This window comes from Dermacentor silvarum, chromosome 9 (genome assembly GCF_013339745.2).
Source record: "Dermacentor silvarum isolate Dsil-2018 chromosome 9, BIME_Dsil_1.4, whole genome shotgun sequence".
Classification (NCBI taxonomy): domain Eukaryota; kingdom Metazoa; phylum Arthropoda; class Arachnida; order Ixodida; family Ixodidae; genus Dermacentor; species Dermacentor silvarum.
In genome coordinates, this window is record NC_051162.1 from 66,648,341 (window position 1) to 66,665,977 (window position 17,637).

At 45.5% G+C, this 17,637-nt stretch overlaps 1 protein-coding gene across 1 annotated transcript; it reads right to left on the reverse strand.

Annotated features, from left to right (window-relative positions):
- Positions 1 to 3,321: 3,321 nt before the first annotated feature.
- LOC119463642 (adenylosuccinate synthetase-like) lies at positions 3,322 to 17,361 on the reverse strand. The gene is made up of 5 exons (XM_037724466.2): positions 17,206 to 17,361; positions 8,996 to 9,077; positions 5,457 to 5,580; positions 4,242 to 4,400; positions 3,322 to 3,392 (listed from the first exon to the last, which is right to left on the reverse strand). Exons 1-5 carry the CDS (start codon positions 17,286 to 17,288, stop codon positions 3,322 to 3,324), a joined length of 519 nt encoding a protein of 172 aa, XP_037580394.2. The 5' UTR covers positions 17,289 to 17,361.
- Between the last annotated feature and the right edge of the window lie 276 nt (positions 17,362 to 17,637).

Consider the following 17,637-nt stretch of genomic DNA (forward strand, 5'->3'; position numbering starts at 1 on the left):
ATCACCGATTTCCTGCAGCATGCAAAGATAAAAACTGCATTACGTGGTTGCACTTACAACCAACCCAGTTTCACTGCTCTGGTTTAGGCTTGTGCGAATATATAATTTTTTTGGTTCGAAGAGAAGTCAAAGAGAACAGTAACATGGTCGAATAATTCCGAAGGAATTATTTCGAATGGCTGTGGCATTTGCACTAAACCTTTTATACAAGAGCCAGAAATTGACTCATCCAAAAAAGTTATTTGCCATGGAAGGAAAGAGTCATGTCTGGAATCAGTTTTCTTTTCTCCGTGTTGTTATTCAGACACTTTTACACAAAAAGTCGCAGTTTCACCTGAAAGGTGAAGCATCAATTGCGATAGCAAACTTGTAGAGAGCTATACGGAGTAATGATATTAGCTTACCAGCTGTATAAACTTGGACATGCAGCAGCATCGGCAACACGCAGAACTGTTGTCGGACGCCATCCGCGTTTTGCCCGCGTTCGCTCAAAATGCGTGCGGCGTTGGTGACTGTTGCCGGAGCCTCTGATATAAATAGGCACTTGATGCCGCAGCTAAACGTCGCCTCCCTTCCCTCCCCCTCCCCCACGGCCTCTCGCTCGTCGGAAGAAGGCGCGTTTGCTCTACATACATGGTGATTGTGAAGGAGAACAGAGACGCCTACTTCTGCAGCCCTTAAGCGAGCACGGCGCAGAACGCGCGTTTGTTCTCCGCCGTGCGTTCACTCCCCGTGAAAGACGCGCCCCTCGCGCCCTTTCACTCGCACATACAGCGTTCGGTTGCTCCCACTTACCCCTCCCCGTTGGCGCTGAGCCGTGCTCCCTCAAGGGCTGCAGAAGATAGCGCCAACCTTTCCCTTTCCCTCAAGAACCACTTACCACCACGGCGACGATTTCTTCTCCAAATGACGTCATACGGAACCTCACGGCGACGGCGACGGCGACGCCGACGGCAGAAATCTGCTTTTGAGTGTCCATATAATTGCTATCGCAATAAAAACCCAAGTTCTACATCTTTTTACAATGCCAGCACTACAGCGAATTGATTTACGGACTTTCAGCCTACTTGAAGTTTCACGATTGCCGAGGCCGTGGTAGCTTTTCGAATTCGCCCGTTGCACGCCCGATGTGCTTTGCATGTAATCGCATTGCTGCAAAGCGTGAGCGTGGCACTGCAACAGTGGAAGTTATGGTTAACTTGCACAAATGCGGCGCGGTGCTATTCGCCTATATGTGAGTTTTACCCGTTCTGGAACGTCCAGTGAGTGAGCAAACGAACTTTGCAGGGGCCCTCGCTCATCACCTGCGGACCCGAACGCAGCTTCTATGCCCCGCGATCATGCGCATGATCTCAGGCCCAATAACCGATGAGCCACTCAATAAGCAGCAAACATCTCGCAACGGTTTTTAGCCTGATACCACGAAAGTCAGCAGCAAAATTTCATGGCCAGATTGACCTGGCTGTTAGGTCTAAAGAGCGCTGTTTTGCCTGGTGTCAGTAACCAAAGTTGCCGCTGAGAAGACGAACATCTATTTACAACGGGCTGCATGGCTCTTGAAAAGCCAGGAAATCACCTTGTCGACAAAAGCGAGTATGGGGGTCAACCTGAATGGTGCAGACTTTCTGCATGGCAGCCACTTTTTCGACATCGTGTGCACGGATCCCGTCTGAAAAATTGAGTGAGACGCCACACGGCATTCAAAACTTTGGTCGCCGTTATCTATTAGAGATCAATCGAGAATGTGACGGTGCGCCAGGGATGTTTGAATAATCCAACGAGTTAAAAACAAAAAAGTCTATTTACTATACATGAAGGCTTCATCTTTAGCAACACGACTTGCTTGCCCGAACCAAAACCGATGATTATACACGTTTTCAAATTGATATTCGTTCGTTTCGATACTCTGAAAATTTCACATACTAAAATTCACACCGAAGAGAATGTCGAACGGCATAACATTTGATCAAATGTTCGAAAAAATGAATAATCACGCCCCCATATAACAAACCTCGCTTCAACGAAACCCACGATGTAACGAGCTGATTTTATCTTCCGATCTAAGTTCCACTGAAAACCATGCACATAAGCTCTCTTTTGAGGTTTCATTAGTTTTCGCGTCATGAGTCGCTTGATACTGTGCACTCATGATTGTCACCGCGTGAGCTAGGCATTTACGCATGTCTCGTTGCAATGCCAAAGCATGGTGAGGGACCTGCTTGGTTCGCATTTCATGTCGAACTGGTTGTACAGCATTCATGGACGCATGGTCTCTTGGACATCTTTTTGTGAATTTCTGAAATTTTCGTTCCAGCAGACTGCAGGCTACTTTTTCTATGCTCACAGACAGCCATATGAAAAGGCTGCTCTTAAAGGGGCCCTGAAATACTTTTTTAACTAATCAGAGAATGATATCACTATTAAGTTGCTTCGCATCATGAATCTCCTGCAGCAGAAATTTTATTGCGATAACAATGATATGGACACTTCAAGTGGATTTCTGCCGTCGGCGTCGCCGTGAGGTTGCGTATCAAGTCCAAGGGCGATAAAATCGTCGCCGCGCGCCGTATGCTGTATATGCGAGTGAAAGCAGGCGAGGGGCGTGTGCTTTCACTCGCATATACTTCGCTTGTACTTTGCCCAGCTGCGGCGGTCACCCGCACCGTATCTTGAAAGCGATCTGCACACGGCTAACAGCTTTGTATGCACTGTGCGTTCGCCGCTCAGTTTCCATTGAAGCGATACACCGCACAAACATTCGCTCACTGCTGCCGCTGCGCTTGCTCACCCCAGCGTTTTGACAGCGGTTGTCTGCGGTAGTCGAGTAGGATCTATTCATGTTTGCTTGGGCGTGCTGACACCATGCTTGTTATGTCTGTTAGTAATCGAATGTGTCCAAGTTTATACAGCCGATAAAACAACTATCATTAATCCGTATAGCTCTCAACAAATTTGCTATCCCAATTCATGCTTCGCCTTTCCAGCGAAACTGTGCCTTTTTTTAATCCTTCAAACACAAGCGAAGTTATTGGACCCGGCTTCTCTCTCCTGTCATTTCCACGGGCATGCTAGAAGCTACAAAGGAGGGACGGCAAAGGGGTGCAAGGGAGAAATGCCCCACTGGCCCCAACCAATGGCGGCCACCGTATGGACGCTACGCTTTTCATCTTAGAGGCCGCGTGCAGCAGACGCTGCAAATGTCGTGCTTAGACCGGCAGTGCAAAGAAGAAATGTTCTTTTTTCTGTACTTATTATATTGCAGACATGTATATTTTTCATTTATTTAACTCAAATGAGCAATAACTGTATCACTAAGAATGTTCAAACGATCACGAAATCAGCCAACAGATGTTGTGGGTCCAGCTGCTTGCGGACGACACTGTAGGACGACACTGCAGGACAACACGGCGTAAGCGAGAGCAAGCGATATTTCCATGCTTTTGACATGAAACTGTAAATTGCCTGCTGCATGCAGATGCAATATTATACCTCTGTCACACGGGCACTCGAAAGTCTTTTGAGCAAAGACTTCTTCCAAAAAAAGAGTTTCACCCGCAGACACACGACAGAGAGTGATCTCTTTTTCCGAAGCGGTCTTTTCTGGAAGAGTAGTTCGCCGATCTCCTTTACGGCCGAAAAGGAGTAGCCTAGAAACCAGTGGGCACGAGCAATTATCATATATTAAACAAAATAATCGAATGTGTAATTTTCTGTCGCCTCATCATAAAAAACAATTTTATGTCTCGTAGAAGGTGTAGTAAACCCAATAATGCTCATTTTCTTCTGTACTCTCGTAAGCAGGTGGACGGGCTGGGGATGTCACGTGATGACGCTCTTTAAGCTACTATAATAAATCTTTATATTAACGTTTCTTATGTTACATTTAATTGAAAAACGTGTAAACAACAAGTTTTCGCTTTATATTTTGAGATAAATAAGTTTTTTGGGCCAACATTGTTTCGAACGCTAGCGCCACGCTTTCGGTAGGGTGTCCAGAAGGAAACACTAAAAGGAGATAGTCGGCGCCGTGTGTCTGCTACGCAACACCTCTTCATTCAAAAGTCTTTCAGCTTGGTGAAAGACCGCTTGTCTAAAAGAGTTTTTGCGCGCTCGTGTGACAGAGGTATTACTTAGATCACATGTTCACAGGGGCCTCATTAACAGCTAGGAAACGGTCTCTTACTGTGTTCATAAAGTGTTTGGGGCCCCTTTAATTATTCGGAAGCAAACATGCCGGCAACTTGCATTCTTCTGTTCGGTGGGGAAAGGGCCATCAGCGAGCCGTGTCGTGTAGGCCTTGACCACCCCGTATACGTGTCCAATGGCTCGTGGTGGAATGCCGAGTCCCGTGCAGACGGCGCCCGCAGTGCAGTTTGAAGACGTCACAAATGGGTACGTCCCTGTTAACGAGGCAATAAAAGAGCAGCCACACATAAGAAGACAATGCGAGGGGCTGCCAGCAGAAGACAAGCAGAATGGGGCAGAAGCGAACCACTATTAATGAAGTGCGGACATGGCAGAAATTGAGCGGAAGGAGATGGAGACTAAGGGAGAGAGGCGCGCCAGGCTGGCGATGCAGCGGCTCGAATTTATCTTTTTTCTTTTCAAGGATTTTGCATTCGATTACCTTTATGCACGGACGCCCAGTAGCACGACTTCATCGTTATAACTGATAATGTGGCATGGGGGCATTGCAGTAAACAGGTTATTTCACCACAGAAAACATACAGAACTTCACGGTGCAGCAGCTTCTCATTGTTATAACCAATATATTATTAAAACCGGTATCGTTGTGAATTGGTTTGGCCGTACCGGAATAAGACACTGAGTGCACGCCGCCGTTCTCATGTGAGACGGGTGGGCGAGTATTGTGGTGAAGTGGCCATGGCGGATGGCTATATAGTGTTCTCGATCGCCAACTCCTCGTGCATTCTCTTGTTTGCATGGTATCTAGAGGCCGGCAAACGTATCATACGATCGCAGGTTGGCGATGTAGTGAACTTGGATGCCACAAAATCTTCTTTATGAACCGGTAAAAAATAAGCGTAACTCTATGGGGCCATTTTTGGGGGCTTCGATTACGAACTGCGGCATTGGCAAATAGTACGTAACGGGATTGTACTGACGAGGTTCTACGGTATTCGAATAAATACAGTAAGCCCTCTGTTTATGAAACGTACAAAACATAGCATCTATATTTAACTCAGTTTTGAAATGAGAAAATATTCTGTATTCAATTTAATATTTGTTTGTTTATATTTCAAATATACGAAAAATTTGCTATTCAAACACTCCTAGTTAGTTAAAAGGTGCTTGTCCATTTTCATGAGCACGCCCACGGCAAAAAACCACGGTGACGCCACCTGATAATATCACTGACCTCTCTCTTAAAGCAATAAAACAGCATGTTGACAAAAACATCTCGCTTCTAAATGTCTTGGTCTGCTGCTGCTCACCAAAGTCAATGTCTAGCAGGCAGGCGTTGGCGCCTTCGACGAGGATGTTCTTGCCTTGAGCCAAGGCCTCGTGCAGGCATGACACGGTGTCGATGACGAACGGCCGCAGTTTCATCGCCAGATCCTGGGTTAAAAGATGACATCTAAGCACGCAGTACGTGCGACGTAAGCGTAGCATCAGAGTTGAGCACAGCGATGAGAAGGAACAATGAACACATGGCAAGCAAATGGCGCAGAAACTAAACAGACTTTGTGAGCGGTGTATGCCAGCTAATCTGGCTCTCACTATCCCTTCAGCAGCCACTGTCATCAGCGATTCTAAATAAGCCCGTGCACGACTATGGAGCCGGGTGTATCGGCAGACTGGCTGGAATCAGTCGCACACAAATGAGTAGTTCAAAAAGAAGTTACGCTCGTTTGGGCTCCTGCACACGAGGGCCTGTCAGGCAACGAAGCCGCCCATGCCTGTGCCCGAGGTTTCACGAACCGGACACAGTCAACGCAAGAGGAGGCTGAGGCCGGCGCCTCGCGTGATAGACTGATTACATATAACGACATCTGCCAACACTACACGTCATCTCGACGCACTTTACCCCCTCTCACTCGTCCCCACTCGAGGGAATTGGAAATCTTATGGAGACAACTGCAGACACAGGCCATCACTATTCCGTCACTCCTGAATAAACTATACCCCGATCAATTTCTCGATCCCGGCTGCTATCGTTGCACAGCCCCTTATGCTAACTATAACCACATACTTCTAGAATGCCCCGACCACCCCTCCCCCCCCCCGCCTTAAGAGTGTGGAGCTGTGGGGGGCTGCCCTAAGCAGCTCCGAGTCCTGGTCTGCAGGTCGATGTCCTGGCTGGGCCGTGGAGGTGATGGGGCTCTACCACGAGTAGATGTCTCTGTCACCCCCCACCCCCACAGATCCTGCAGGGTTTTAATCCTGACAAATAAAGTTGTTCATTCATGCATTCGTTCAAAACAAGGGCACATATACCATACTTTTGCGCGTATAAGCCGCACCCCTATTACTTCAGCCCCCCCCCCCCCCCCCCAAAAAAAAAGTGACGGACAATCTTCTCTGGGAGTTATCCGAATGATGCTAAGCATTTCGTAGTAACGACGTGGTGTTGAGTGCTCACAATCAACACTGCTAGTAATCCTAGCACTGATCAGTGGCTGCGGTCATCTTGGCGCCATTAAGGCAAATGCGATAGCTCTGCGGCGTCATGAACTCCTGCGGAAGGCGGCGCAACGTGAACTGATGAGGCGAGCAAACTACTGCAGGTGGCCGTGCCAGGTACGCTGATGACGTTCCAATCCGAAGCCATGGCTGCTCCACAGTTCTGGCTTACTAAAGGAGGTGTGCCTATAGTGCGTGCCTCATTGGACACGTGGCGTGGTCACAGAGACATGCTCGTGCCACTGCTCGCGCGTTCGTCGTCGTCGTGGTCTTCTTCTACACCTGGCTCCGATGTCCCTGTTCATGCCAGCGTTCTAATACTGCCCCTCGCACTCGTGCCACTGCTCGCAGCGTTCGTCGTCGTCGTCATCGTCGTCGTCTTCTTCTTCTACAGCTGGCGAAAACATTGCCGCTGGCTCTGTCTTGAAAGAAACAGTCTTACGCGAAATACGGACGGACGCATGGTCAGTTTTCTCATTGAATAACCATAGAAATGCTTACACATAAAAAAACGTGTCCGTGCGTATAATCCACGGAAATAACTGCATTCAACAGCGCTCAAATATTTGCAATAACAGTCTCCACTCGCGGATGCAGACACGTCCACGTCGTATCTACGGATAGCGGCTCGGTTCCCCCATTCTTCGACGATGCTGACAAAGCTGGACTCACACGGTGGACGTTATTGTGGATGAATCAGTCCAACGATATGTGACGTGACCGGATCACTTCGCAGATATCACTTGCACGACAGCGGATGACAGCGCAGACGGAGACGCCTCACGTGGGAACGATGGCGATGGAGCAAAGAAAGAAAGAAAGAAAGAAATGAAAAGAAAGAAAGGAAGGAAAAGAAAGAAAGATAGAAAAAGAAAGAAAGAAAGAAAGAAAAAGAAAGAAAGAAAAAGAAAGAAAGAAAGAAAAAGAAAGAAGGAAAGAAAAAGAAAGAAAGAAAAAGAAAGAAAGAAAGAAGGAAAGAAAAAAAAAAGAAAGAAAGAAAGAAAAAGGAAGACAGAAAAAGAAAGAAAGAAAGAAAAAAAAGAAAGAAAGAAAAAGAAAGAAAGAAAGAAAGAAAAAGAAAGAACGAAAGAACGAAAGAAACGTGAGGTACTATATGCAAGGTAATTTTTTTTTATTTCACAAGTCTTGATAATTATCTTTAAAAGCAAATTTGAGGCTCCGGTGCAGGCTGCTGCACGAACACCATTGCGGGACTGCCCTTAATTTCATTAAATTCTGGGGTTTTATGCGCCAAAACCATGATATGATTACGAGGCACACCGTAGCGGTGGAAAATTCTGCATTAATTTTGACCACCTGGGGTTCTTTAACGTGCACCAATGCATGGCACACAATTTTTTGCGTTTCGCCCCCATCATAATGCGGCTACTGCGACTGGGATTCGATCCCATGCCCATGGGCTTATCAGTGCCCATCAACCACTACACCACCCAACAAATGGAACTCCCCTTACCAGTTTCGCTGTAGGAATAGAGGATTTGAGCTAAAGTGACTATATGTGCCAGAAGAGCTTCATAGGAGAGGCAGACATGAAAATTTTCGGCGATAATTTACAACACTTCCCTAATTAACATTTCAAATGAGGACTGCAGCGAACAAGTTGTATAGACCTTTCCAACGAAAGCTTCTTGGATGTCGTCATAATAATTCCCTCTGTATTGCTGCAATTATTTACTCAAGCAGCAGGAACTTAATGTGGGCGAGTTGGAGTAACATACTTAAAAAGTAACAGCCTAAAAGAGACAAGGACAAAAAGAAGACTGGTACAACGCATGAACGCTAACTTCCAACTAAATTTTTATTCGAAGAAACAAGGTTTATAAACATGAAAACATGGCTGAACATTGTAAGCGTTGCAAATGCAGTCCAAGCCTTAAAGACACCATGTTTCTGGCACGTTCCAGAGATAGACTAGAAAGGGAGATACTGCAAGCCTTTTGCATTGCAAGGGGCAAAAGCACGTGCATTACATGCCCGCCCACAAAGAGATTTCCTTTCTGTTGCAAAACAGAGTTCATGACGTCACGGTAATGCAATTCTTTTTTTCATGTTTACAAACCTTATTTCTTGAAATAAAAATTTAGTTGGAAGTTAGCGCTCGCTCGTTGTACCAGTCTTCTTTTTTTGTCCTCGTCTCTTTTGCGCTGCTTTCCTTAAAGTGTGTAATTATTATGCGTGAGCCATAACATAAAACATAAAAGTTAAAATTAGGGTTTATCATGTTTTTTTTGCAACTGAATGTTTCATTTCCGTTAAGTGATGCCAGAGACGCCGCAAAAACCGTTTGGAGCAGCACTAAATTCACTTAAAATGGCACTCCTGCACGCACCTTGTATTTGATGAGCTCCACGTCGAGATCAACCTTAAGGGCAGGAAATAGCCGCTGGTGCGTGGCCACCAGACTCCGGAACCTAGGAGAGGCGACAAAGAGAAGACAGACTCAGTTATCATCGCAATTAAGGGCCGCAACAAAATGGCCACCAAAAATTGTACCAACCAGTTGACAGTTGACAAGAACTTTATTCAAAGGTCCTGAGGAAAAATTGCCAACCAAATCATAAGACAATTGAAATTGGGAGGCATTCAGCCTAGAGAAATTGTTTCTCCAAAGAGAGGTCTTAAAATTTCAGATCTCAGCACCTCACAATTCCTTGTAATGGAGAAGAACTTCAAGGACACTACATGCTGCGTTAAACGAGGTTTATTGTGTCTGTATAATTTAGTGTAGGAAACAGCAGAGACCACGATGGCAACCGCAGTGCTGATAATGGCGCCTTGTGGCGGTTTGTTCAACTGAAATCCATCACAAAAAAGTTCTGTTGCATGACTGTTCTTGTGAAAGGAAAAGCCTTGTTACGTACAGAACAATGTTTCAGCTGATGCTTTTACACCAGTAGCTAAGTAGCACACAGTCCTTATATAGTTGCAAAAATAGTTCTTTGCACTCCGTTTGAAGGTAATGCAACATGAAACTCTAGTATTGCTGCTTATGGCGCGTCTTGATCATTCAGAGATTCCGCAAATGTTCATACATTTATACATAGGCTAAAATTTTATAATTATTCTTAATGACGTCAACTTAGTCTTCCAAGATAGTTCTGCTTTAAGTTTATTGCCTTATAATGACAATGTAATGAAGCAGACGCGTCTGGTGTTTTCGGTTTCAGCTCGAAGACGACGACGACGACCCGTTCTGTGTTTGTCAAAGAGCTCGGGCATCATTATCATCATCATCAGCTCGGGCTGTTCGCTCTGCTGCTAGACTGTACTGCTAAATAGTTAATTAAATCTCATTACAACATAGCAACAAATATATTAAAGCAACAACCTTGTCTGCCAACTAAGCCTTCTTTCCTTGTTTTAATGGTTGGATGATTTATCTGACTCAATATCGCAGCATATTTATACGCTAGAAAACACAACAGGCATTCTGCGTGCACAGCACTGAACACAACATGCTATGCTGGACAACTTGCACCTGACCACAGAACCCAAATATATAATACATACACTAAAATTGTGATAATTCGATTTCGGTTTATTTGAAAATTCGGTTAAGGTATAGTGTTTGTGCAGTCCCGTATTTGCAATGCAAATTTTATTGGACAATTACAACAGCCCTCGCACACCCATCCGGGTCATTTAGTCTGCTGTTCCGGCCCTCGAGACCCCCGTATACTGAGACGCGCTTCTGGCTTCGCATATCTCAGAGGCGGTGTCAGAAGCATGGCGGCCATGATGTGTTTTCGGCGCCTGCAATTGCTTCTATTTAGTAATGTTGATTTCTTCTGGTGCTTGCAGTATATAAATGCGTGGCCTTCGAGATCGCGCTCCAAGAGAGCCATCGCTGGGGCTGCGATTCAAGACACCACCGAATGAGCAAGCGCTAGATTCTGGGATGGGGATGCTGATAAGTCGTACAGCTGTGTGAAGTGCCTATGCTGTGTGGTGTGTGCATTATGTGTTCTGCCAGCTGCAAACTGAACCGGGGCAGCAACATCAATAAACATGACACATTTGTTTTTTACCGTTTCTGGTTTTTCCCGCGCAAATACCAGCTACTATACCAGCTGCTACAGTCGACTATCGTTACAACTGACCCTCATAATCCGACAAAAAATGTCCGTTCTATCCTAAGTCCGTAATATCCGAAACGCCTCACTTCCGAAACATTGGTCGCGATGTAACCGCGTTATTTCAAACAGTGAGTGACGAATGTCCAGCATCGATTGTGATAGCAAATTAGCAGACAGCTCTACGAAGTAAGGATATTAGTTGGATCGGCCGTATAAGCTTGCAAACATTCGCTTACTAACTAAATTAACAAGCACGGTGTCACGCGCGCGCAGGTAAACATGAAGACATCTCTCTTGATGACCGCGGCAACTTCTGTCAGGACGCTGCAGTCAGGAAGCGCGGCAGCCGCAGCGAACGAACTGACTTTCGTGTTGTCTCGCTTCAACGCGAAGTAAGCGTCGAAAGCACAGCGCATACGAAGCTACCGGCACTGAGCACACTTCGTCCTTTCAAGATCAGAACGCTTTCGAGATACGGCGCCCGCGCGGCCGTGCCATAAGCAGTAGCCACTGGAGTAGAATCGCTCTCCCTCGCCTCCCTCCCTCCTTCCCCCGTGCCTCACGCGCGAAACAGATGGCGCGCTTCCGCCCCGCCTTCCTCCCTCGTGCGCGCGCGAGATTGAGGCTGCGATCGCCGGGTCCTCGCAAGTCTGTTGTCAGCGACTGGCGACACGGCAATAGTACGCTTTATACGCCCGATTCTGAAAAAAAATAGCTGCTAATTTTGTCCGCTGTAGCCGATAGTTCGTTGTAGCACGGTCCGTTAAAAAGCGAACTTGTTGCGTTAATAAAAAGGTAGAGAAAATAAAGGCTAAAATACGGTCCGTTATATCCGGAAGTCTGTTGTACGTCAGTACGTTGTAACGAGCGTAGACTGTATAACGAAAATCCAAAATGCAGGATCTTACATGTTATCGGTTATAGTGAAGCAAAATTTTAGTTGCACATGCCTCAAAATATATATATATATATATATATATATATATATATATATATATATAGTCAATTAGGAGTTTGCGCTGAACCCGGTGAAAATATTATGAAAGAAATGCTCACACGTTTAACAGCAACGAAAATACTATTATTTTACTGACGTTTCGGCCGGTGGTCCGGCCTTCATCGGAGTGAATGAGAATACACAAGACGTTCGTTCCCAAGGTGTCGGGAAGTCACGTGGAAAGCACATGTGGCTCCAAACAATGTGTAAGGGGAAAAAAAACAAAATAAACAGCAAAAATACCCGTTTTTTTTTAAACGAGGCACTAACAGATGGAGAGAGCACCACACGTGGATGGCTGTGATGAGTCACGGAGGTGGACGCGTGGTCCTGACCGTCAAAGAAGCGGGGGGGGGGGGGGGGGGGGGGGGGGAAGAGAAAAAAAATTGGTGGCGGAAGGGGGGAAAAAGGGAGGAAAACACATGTGGGTGGCTTTGATGAGCCGCCTCTAAGGCAGCGCGTTCCCCAGTCCCGAGGGACCACCATCGTTTAAGATAAGAAGACACTCCACGGCAGACACGCCGTGCGAAGGGGTCATGCGACACAATAACGTCTCCAGAGTGAAAAAGAGAGAGGATATGCGGGACGTGCCAGCACGAAGCAAGACCGTCTTATATGCGTTGCGGTTAGATTACAAGGAATTAACTTTCGGCTATAACCACATTTGTCTAATCAGAAGGCAAGGACGTGAGTTTCCCTTTGCTTTCATTAATACCCGAGGCGGTGGTATTAAATTTATAGATAAGATAGGACTCGCGAATTTCCCGGTCGTGGTGTGAGCGAAAGCCTGATTCCAATATTGTCGCCTTTAAGTCATTGAAAGAGTGACCGGGAAGGTTGACATGTTTGGATACGGGAAGGTTCAAAAGAGATTTTGTGTGTGACCTGTGGTTATTAAATCGTATCCTGAAAGGTGTCTCCATCTGACCAATATACTGTTGACTACAAATTGTACATTCAAGAAGATAGATCACATTGGCGGTGTCACATGTAAAGTTTCCTTTTATTGAACTGAGAAGTTGGACGCGGTACTGGTTGCTTTCTGTGTTTCCTCATGTGAGGACAAACCTGGCAACGTGATTTGTTGCAAGGCATACAGCCTGTGCCATGGCTTGGGATTATGGTTGACTTTGTCAAACTGTCGCGTAAATTTTTATTTCTCCTATACACGACGCGGGGCGGTTCCACAAATATGCGCTTAAGGCGATCGCTTTGTGCAAGTATATTATGGTGCTTTCTAAGAATCGCTGAAACCTTGGGCACCGACGCAGAGTGGGTAAGGATTAGATTTGTGCATTGTTCACTATCAGATAGTTTAGCTTTAAGTATGTCGGCACGGTTGAGCTCGCCAGCTCTGTTTACAGCATCATCATTATTTTTGCCGGGTATTCTGCTTCAGGAGGGCGTCTTTCATTAGCGCACAATTAGCACTGAAATCTTCTTTGTTTGAACATATACGCTTAAAGCGGTGGGCTTGGCTGTACGGAATGCCCGTTTTACAGTGTCTGACGTGACTGCTATAGAAATGCAAATACTGGTGGGTGTCTGTTGGCTTCCTGTAAAGTTTGGTAGTTAATCTGCCTCCAGACAGTGAGACGCTTACATCGAGGAAGTTAACACTGTCCTGCGAGTAGTGGTGAGAAAAAGAAATAGTGGGATGAGCACGATTGAAGTCACCTATAAATTTTAAGAGATCTGTTTCACCATGAGGCCATATCATAAAGATGTCATCGATAAAACGCTTGTAGCAGAGTGGCTTTAAGCTGCGAGACGCGAGAAATTCTTCTTCTAGTACAGCCATAAAAATATTGGCGAAATTACGACCTATTCTTGTTCCATTGACTGTTCCGCTTACTTGCACGTAATGGACCCCGTTAAACTCAAAATTGTTTAGTTCGAGAACTAACTTAAGGAGTGTCTGTAGCGTGTAGCAGTCAACAGGCTTAGCGACTGGCGAATCTTCATATGCTGATAGCACCGCCCTTATCCCATCAGAATGAGGGATATTTGTGTATAGAGAACTAACATCGAGTGTAACGAGTAAGCATTCAGGAGGTACTTCTAATTCTATGATGCCAGAAAGAAATGACTGGTATCCTTTACAAAAGACGAAAAGGTACTTGGTATTCCATGAATTAAGCTGTCAACGTAGCGTGATATGTTTTCAGTGACAGTGCCTACACCGGAAATAATGGGTCGGCCTGGGTTGTGTTCTTTATGAATCTTGGGTAAGAGATAAAACCTTCCCGCTACGGGACTGAGCGGTATTAGAGAGTTGCCGATTGTTGTATCCATCTTCTTATCCTTTACAAGTTCCGTGATTCTATTCTTGATCTCGAGTTTAAAATCTTTAGTAGGATCATAAGTTAGTGTTTATAGAACGCGCTGCCTTAGGAGGCGGCTCATCAAAGGGGCCACCCAACATGGTTTTCCTCCCTTTCTTCCCCCTTCCGCCAACCAATCTTTTTTTTCTCTTTTTTTTCCCCCGCTTCTTTGACGGTCAGGCCCACCGGGGGGGTCCACCTCCGTGACTTTCATCAACAGCCATCCACGTGTGGGTGCTCTCTCCATCTGTTATTGCACTCAGTTTTAAAAACAAACGTGTATTTTTGCTGTTTATTTGTTTTTTCCCCTTACACATTGTTTGGAGCCACATGTGCTTTCCCACGTGACTTCCCGACACCTTTGGAACGAACGTCTTGTGTATTCTCATTCACTCGATGAAGGCCGGACCCCCGGCCGAAACGTCAGTAAAAGTAATAGTATTTTTTGTTGTTGTTTTAAACGTGTGTGAGCATTTCTTTCATAATATATATATATATTCTTGTAGCAAAAAATGTCAGATGTATACAGGTGGTAACCATTTTTTCAGACGCCCGATTTTTTTGGGGGGAGGAGGGACCAGAGCGATATTACCACTTCCCTGCAACATCGCCACCGGCCCCTAGGCACCAATGTACAATGGCAATAACCAATATTTCAGACGCTGCATGGTGTTTTGAGAACATGGTGGCCATGAACAACCTTGGCCGTTACCTCGCTTGGGATGTAAATGCAACTTTGGCTGCCAACTCCCGACGAAGGAGCTGATGGCAAGCCGTCGCAGGAAGCGCGCCATCAATATGTTCGCACTCGCAGACTATATCGGTGATCGAGCACGGGATCAGATGGATGGGTTTGACTGACGTACGTACGAGCAGAGTACGGGTCCTCGTGTGCTTCCCTCGGTGTCAGAAAAGCCTGGCGGAGGTTGGCGCGTTTTCCCCAGCGGATACGCTTAGTTCGACTGCAGTTGCCGAGCCAACGTGCTGAACCCGTGTGATAACACTGGTCACACTGTTGCATATTCACAGCGGCGCAGAGCATGTATATAATACGGATGTAACAAGGTACACTTCTAATAGCGATCGAGCCTGATCAGGATAGAATTTCTTGATTGTGACTGGCTCCTTTGCACAAGCTGTGTAAAAGAAGCCAACAGGGTCAATAAATTTGATCACCATTGGGTTCAAATGCGATCAAAAGTGCACGTGTGACACCGGTAAATTCGTGGTTCCCGCGTCTCAGATCGACACGGCAAAATGCAGATGGGCCATCAAATTCCGCAGGAAACCCACTTTCTTGTACCCCACTAGCACTTCTTTTGCATAGACTCATTGTTTTGTTTTGCAGGTATATGCGTGGACACTTGAAACGAATATCAGATAAACGTAAGATATTTTTGCGTTCAATGAGATTTATTATAAGAAGGTGCGACTGTTGATATATAAACACACATAAATACCATGTGAAAGTTAGACAACTACCCATAATGGAGTGCACAAAAGACGCAAGGAAAAGCTGTTGTAAAGTAAATGATTGATAACGACTCCAGCAGAATGGCCAAGATTCATTGCTGCCAACATGCAATGTCATTAACTGCTTCCTTAACACTTATCACTATAGTGCAACTACATGACACAAGCTTGTACGTCTCCCTTTGCAATGAAATGAAGCGAGCCAACAGCCCCCAGGTTTTCAATGCAGCTGTAATCGTAATCTACTCGCATGCATCTCTCAACTTTCTGCCGCTGTAATTGCCGGCAAGTACGGGTTCAAACAACGATTAACAAGCTAATTTGCCACCAGGCTCCATTATTGTGGTGACACCGTGCTCCAAGATTGCAAATTCCTCGCCATGCACATAAAAACAAACACCGGCATATCCGGTATATCAACACGAAACGAGGCCTGCAGCAACGTCTCGCCACGCTTGCGGTGACACGTGCTAGATAACAAGTCTACACTCCGTAAAGACCGAAGGTAAGATAAAGAGTGCGGTCTTGTTGCACAATGCTTGTAACGCTCCCGGCTTGTGCCTGCAGATGTACACACACACCAGTCTTATCTCGTGTGCACATCTACGCAGAGGAGACGATAACACTGAAGGTGTGTGTGTGCGTGCCCTCGACGCAACCTCGTTAGAGGAACGCACCTGTGTGCGCGTCGGCGCGGGCAAGCATAACTTTTTTGTCTGGCTGCAATTGTAGGGGTCTGAAAGGTAGATAACAATGAGCTATTGTACTAACAAACGGATAAAACTTTATATCCGAGTATTGCCAATACTTTGGCAGGTTGCGCTGTAATTATTTGGAGACAGCATAACAGCGGAGCAAACGGAACACATACCATAGCATGACATGGTTGGCAACTTCTGTTGCCAGCAGCTTGGATACTAGCATTAAAGTTAGGGTTAGTGAAGTATTGAACACAAACCACTAATCTAAGAAAAAAATGCAGAAATGCAGTCAATGGCAGTCTTTTCTTGGCTTCTTTGTTCACATCCAGTTATTGCACTTTAACTGAAATGCACTGGCACACTAACTATCCAAACCTGTCAGTGCTACTGAATGTATTTCGAGCCACACCTACACAATAGAAGTTCAACAAAATTACCTTTAACGAACTAATAATTTTTATGACTACTTTCTTCTAAAAAACCATAACAGCTCATTTTTTCACCTGATATACCTTAATAACATGGTTAGAGCAGAGAAATATGCCTGCAAATATTGTGGGAAATTTAACTCAATAAAACCAATGATGATAGAATGTCAACTGCCATGCACAATATGAGGAGGGCTTGTGATCAGCCAAACTGTGCCAATCACTTCTGCTGAGTTGAGATCGTCAAGATCTCTTCGTGTTAGATGAACACGAAGGGACTGTGGAACATTGCCCAATATGAAGTGTGGCTTAACGAAGCTCACTGAGCTAAGGGAAACTAAGCACATGATTTAGAACAGTACAGCTTATCAGAGAAGTCAGTTTGAAGGAGTGCTAATAAAAGGAATCCCGATTTAAGCAGTGAGAGAACATAAAAACGTCATAAAGTTCTGGTCATGCCAAGCACATCGCCCACAGAGCGAATGCCGAAATAAAAAGTCAAATTCAGTTTGCAGGGATGGGAACCAGCGCTGGGCTCACCTCTGTTCGAATACAGCAAAGTCGCCAACCAGATCTGCCATCCTCAGCCCTGTCCTCGAAGCCTGAAAATTCAAAACATGCATCAGGTAAGCAGCTTTAGAAGATCAAATGGCTTTGGATATCACTGCAAGTTGTCGTTCATTCCAGTGCAATTTCCATTTCTTAAAGAATAGGAATGTTTCAAATTGAACCTTCATCTGCAATTCATTTCACAGCTCTCCCCACAGCGCGTGTGTGCACGCACACACGCACACACAGGGATGTTATTTAACTTATGCTGTCCTTGGCCGCAATGTGTGTTGGCTTTGAATGGTGTTGTGTAGTAATAATGCTTGCTACCAACGAACACAACCATATATTTGATCACCAGTGCTGGCTTCATCACAGTTTAGAAAAATAAATAGGACCTTTTTTCTTGAGTGATGCAACGGC

Excerpts from the sequence above, each read along its gene's own strand:
- LOC119463642 (XM_037724466.2), bottom strand. The coding sequence starts at position 17,288 with ATGCATGTTTTGAATTTTCAGGCTTCGAGGACAGGGCTGAGGATGGCA. Across the intron at positions 9,078-17,205 it reads TTTGCTGTATTCGAACAGAG|GTTCCGGAGTCTGGTGGCCA; the intron begins GTGAGCCCAGCG and ends CGCCTCTCCTAG. Across the intron at positions 3,393-4,241 it reads CACCGAACAGAAGAATGCAA|TGTCGTCCTACAGTGTCGTC; the intron begins GTTGCCGGCATG and ends GTTGTCCTGCAG.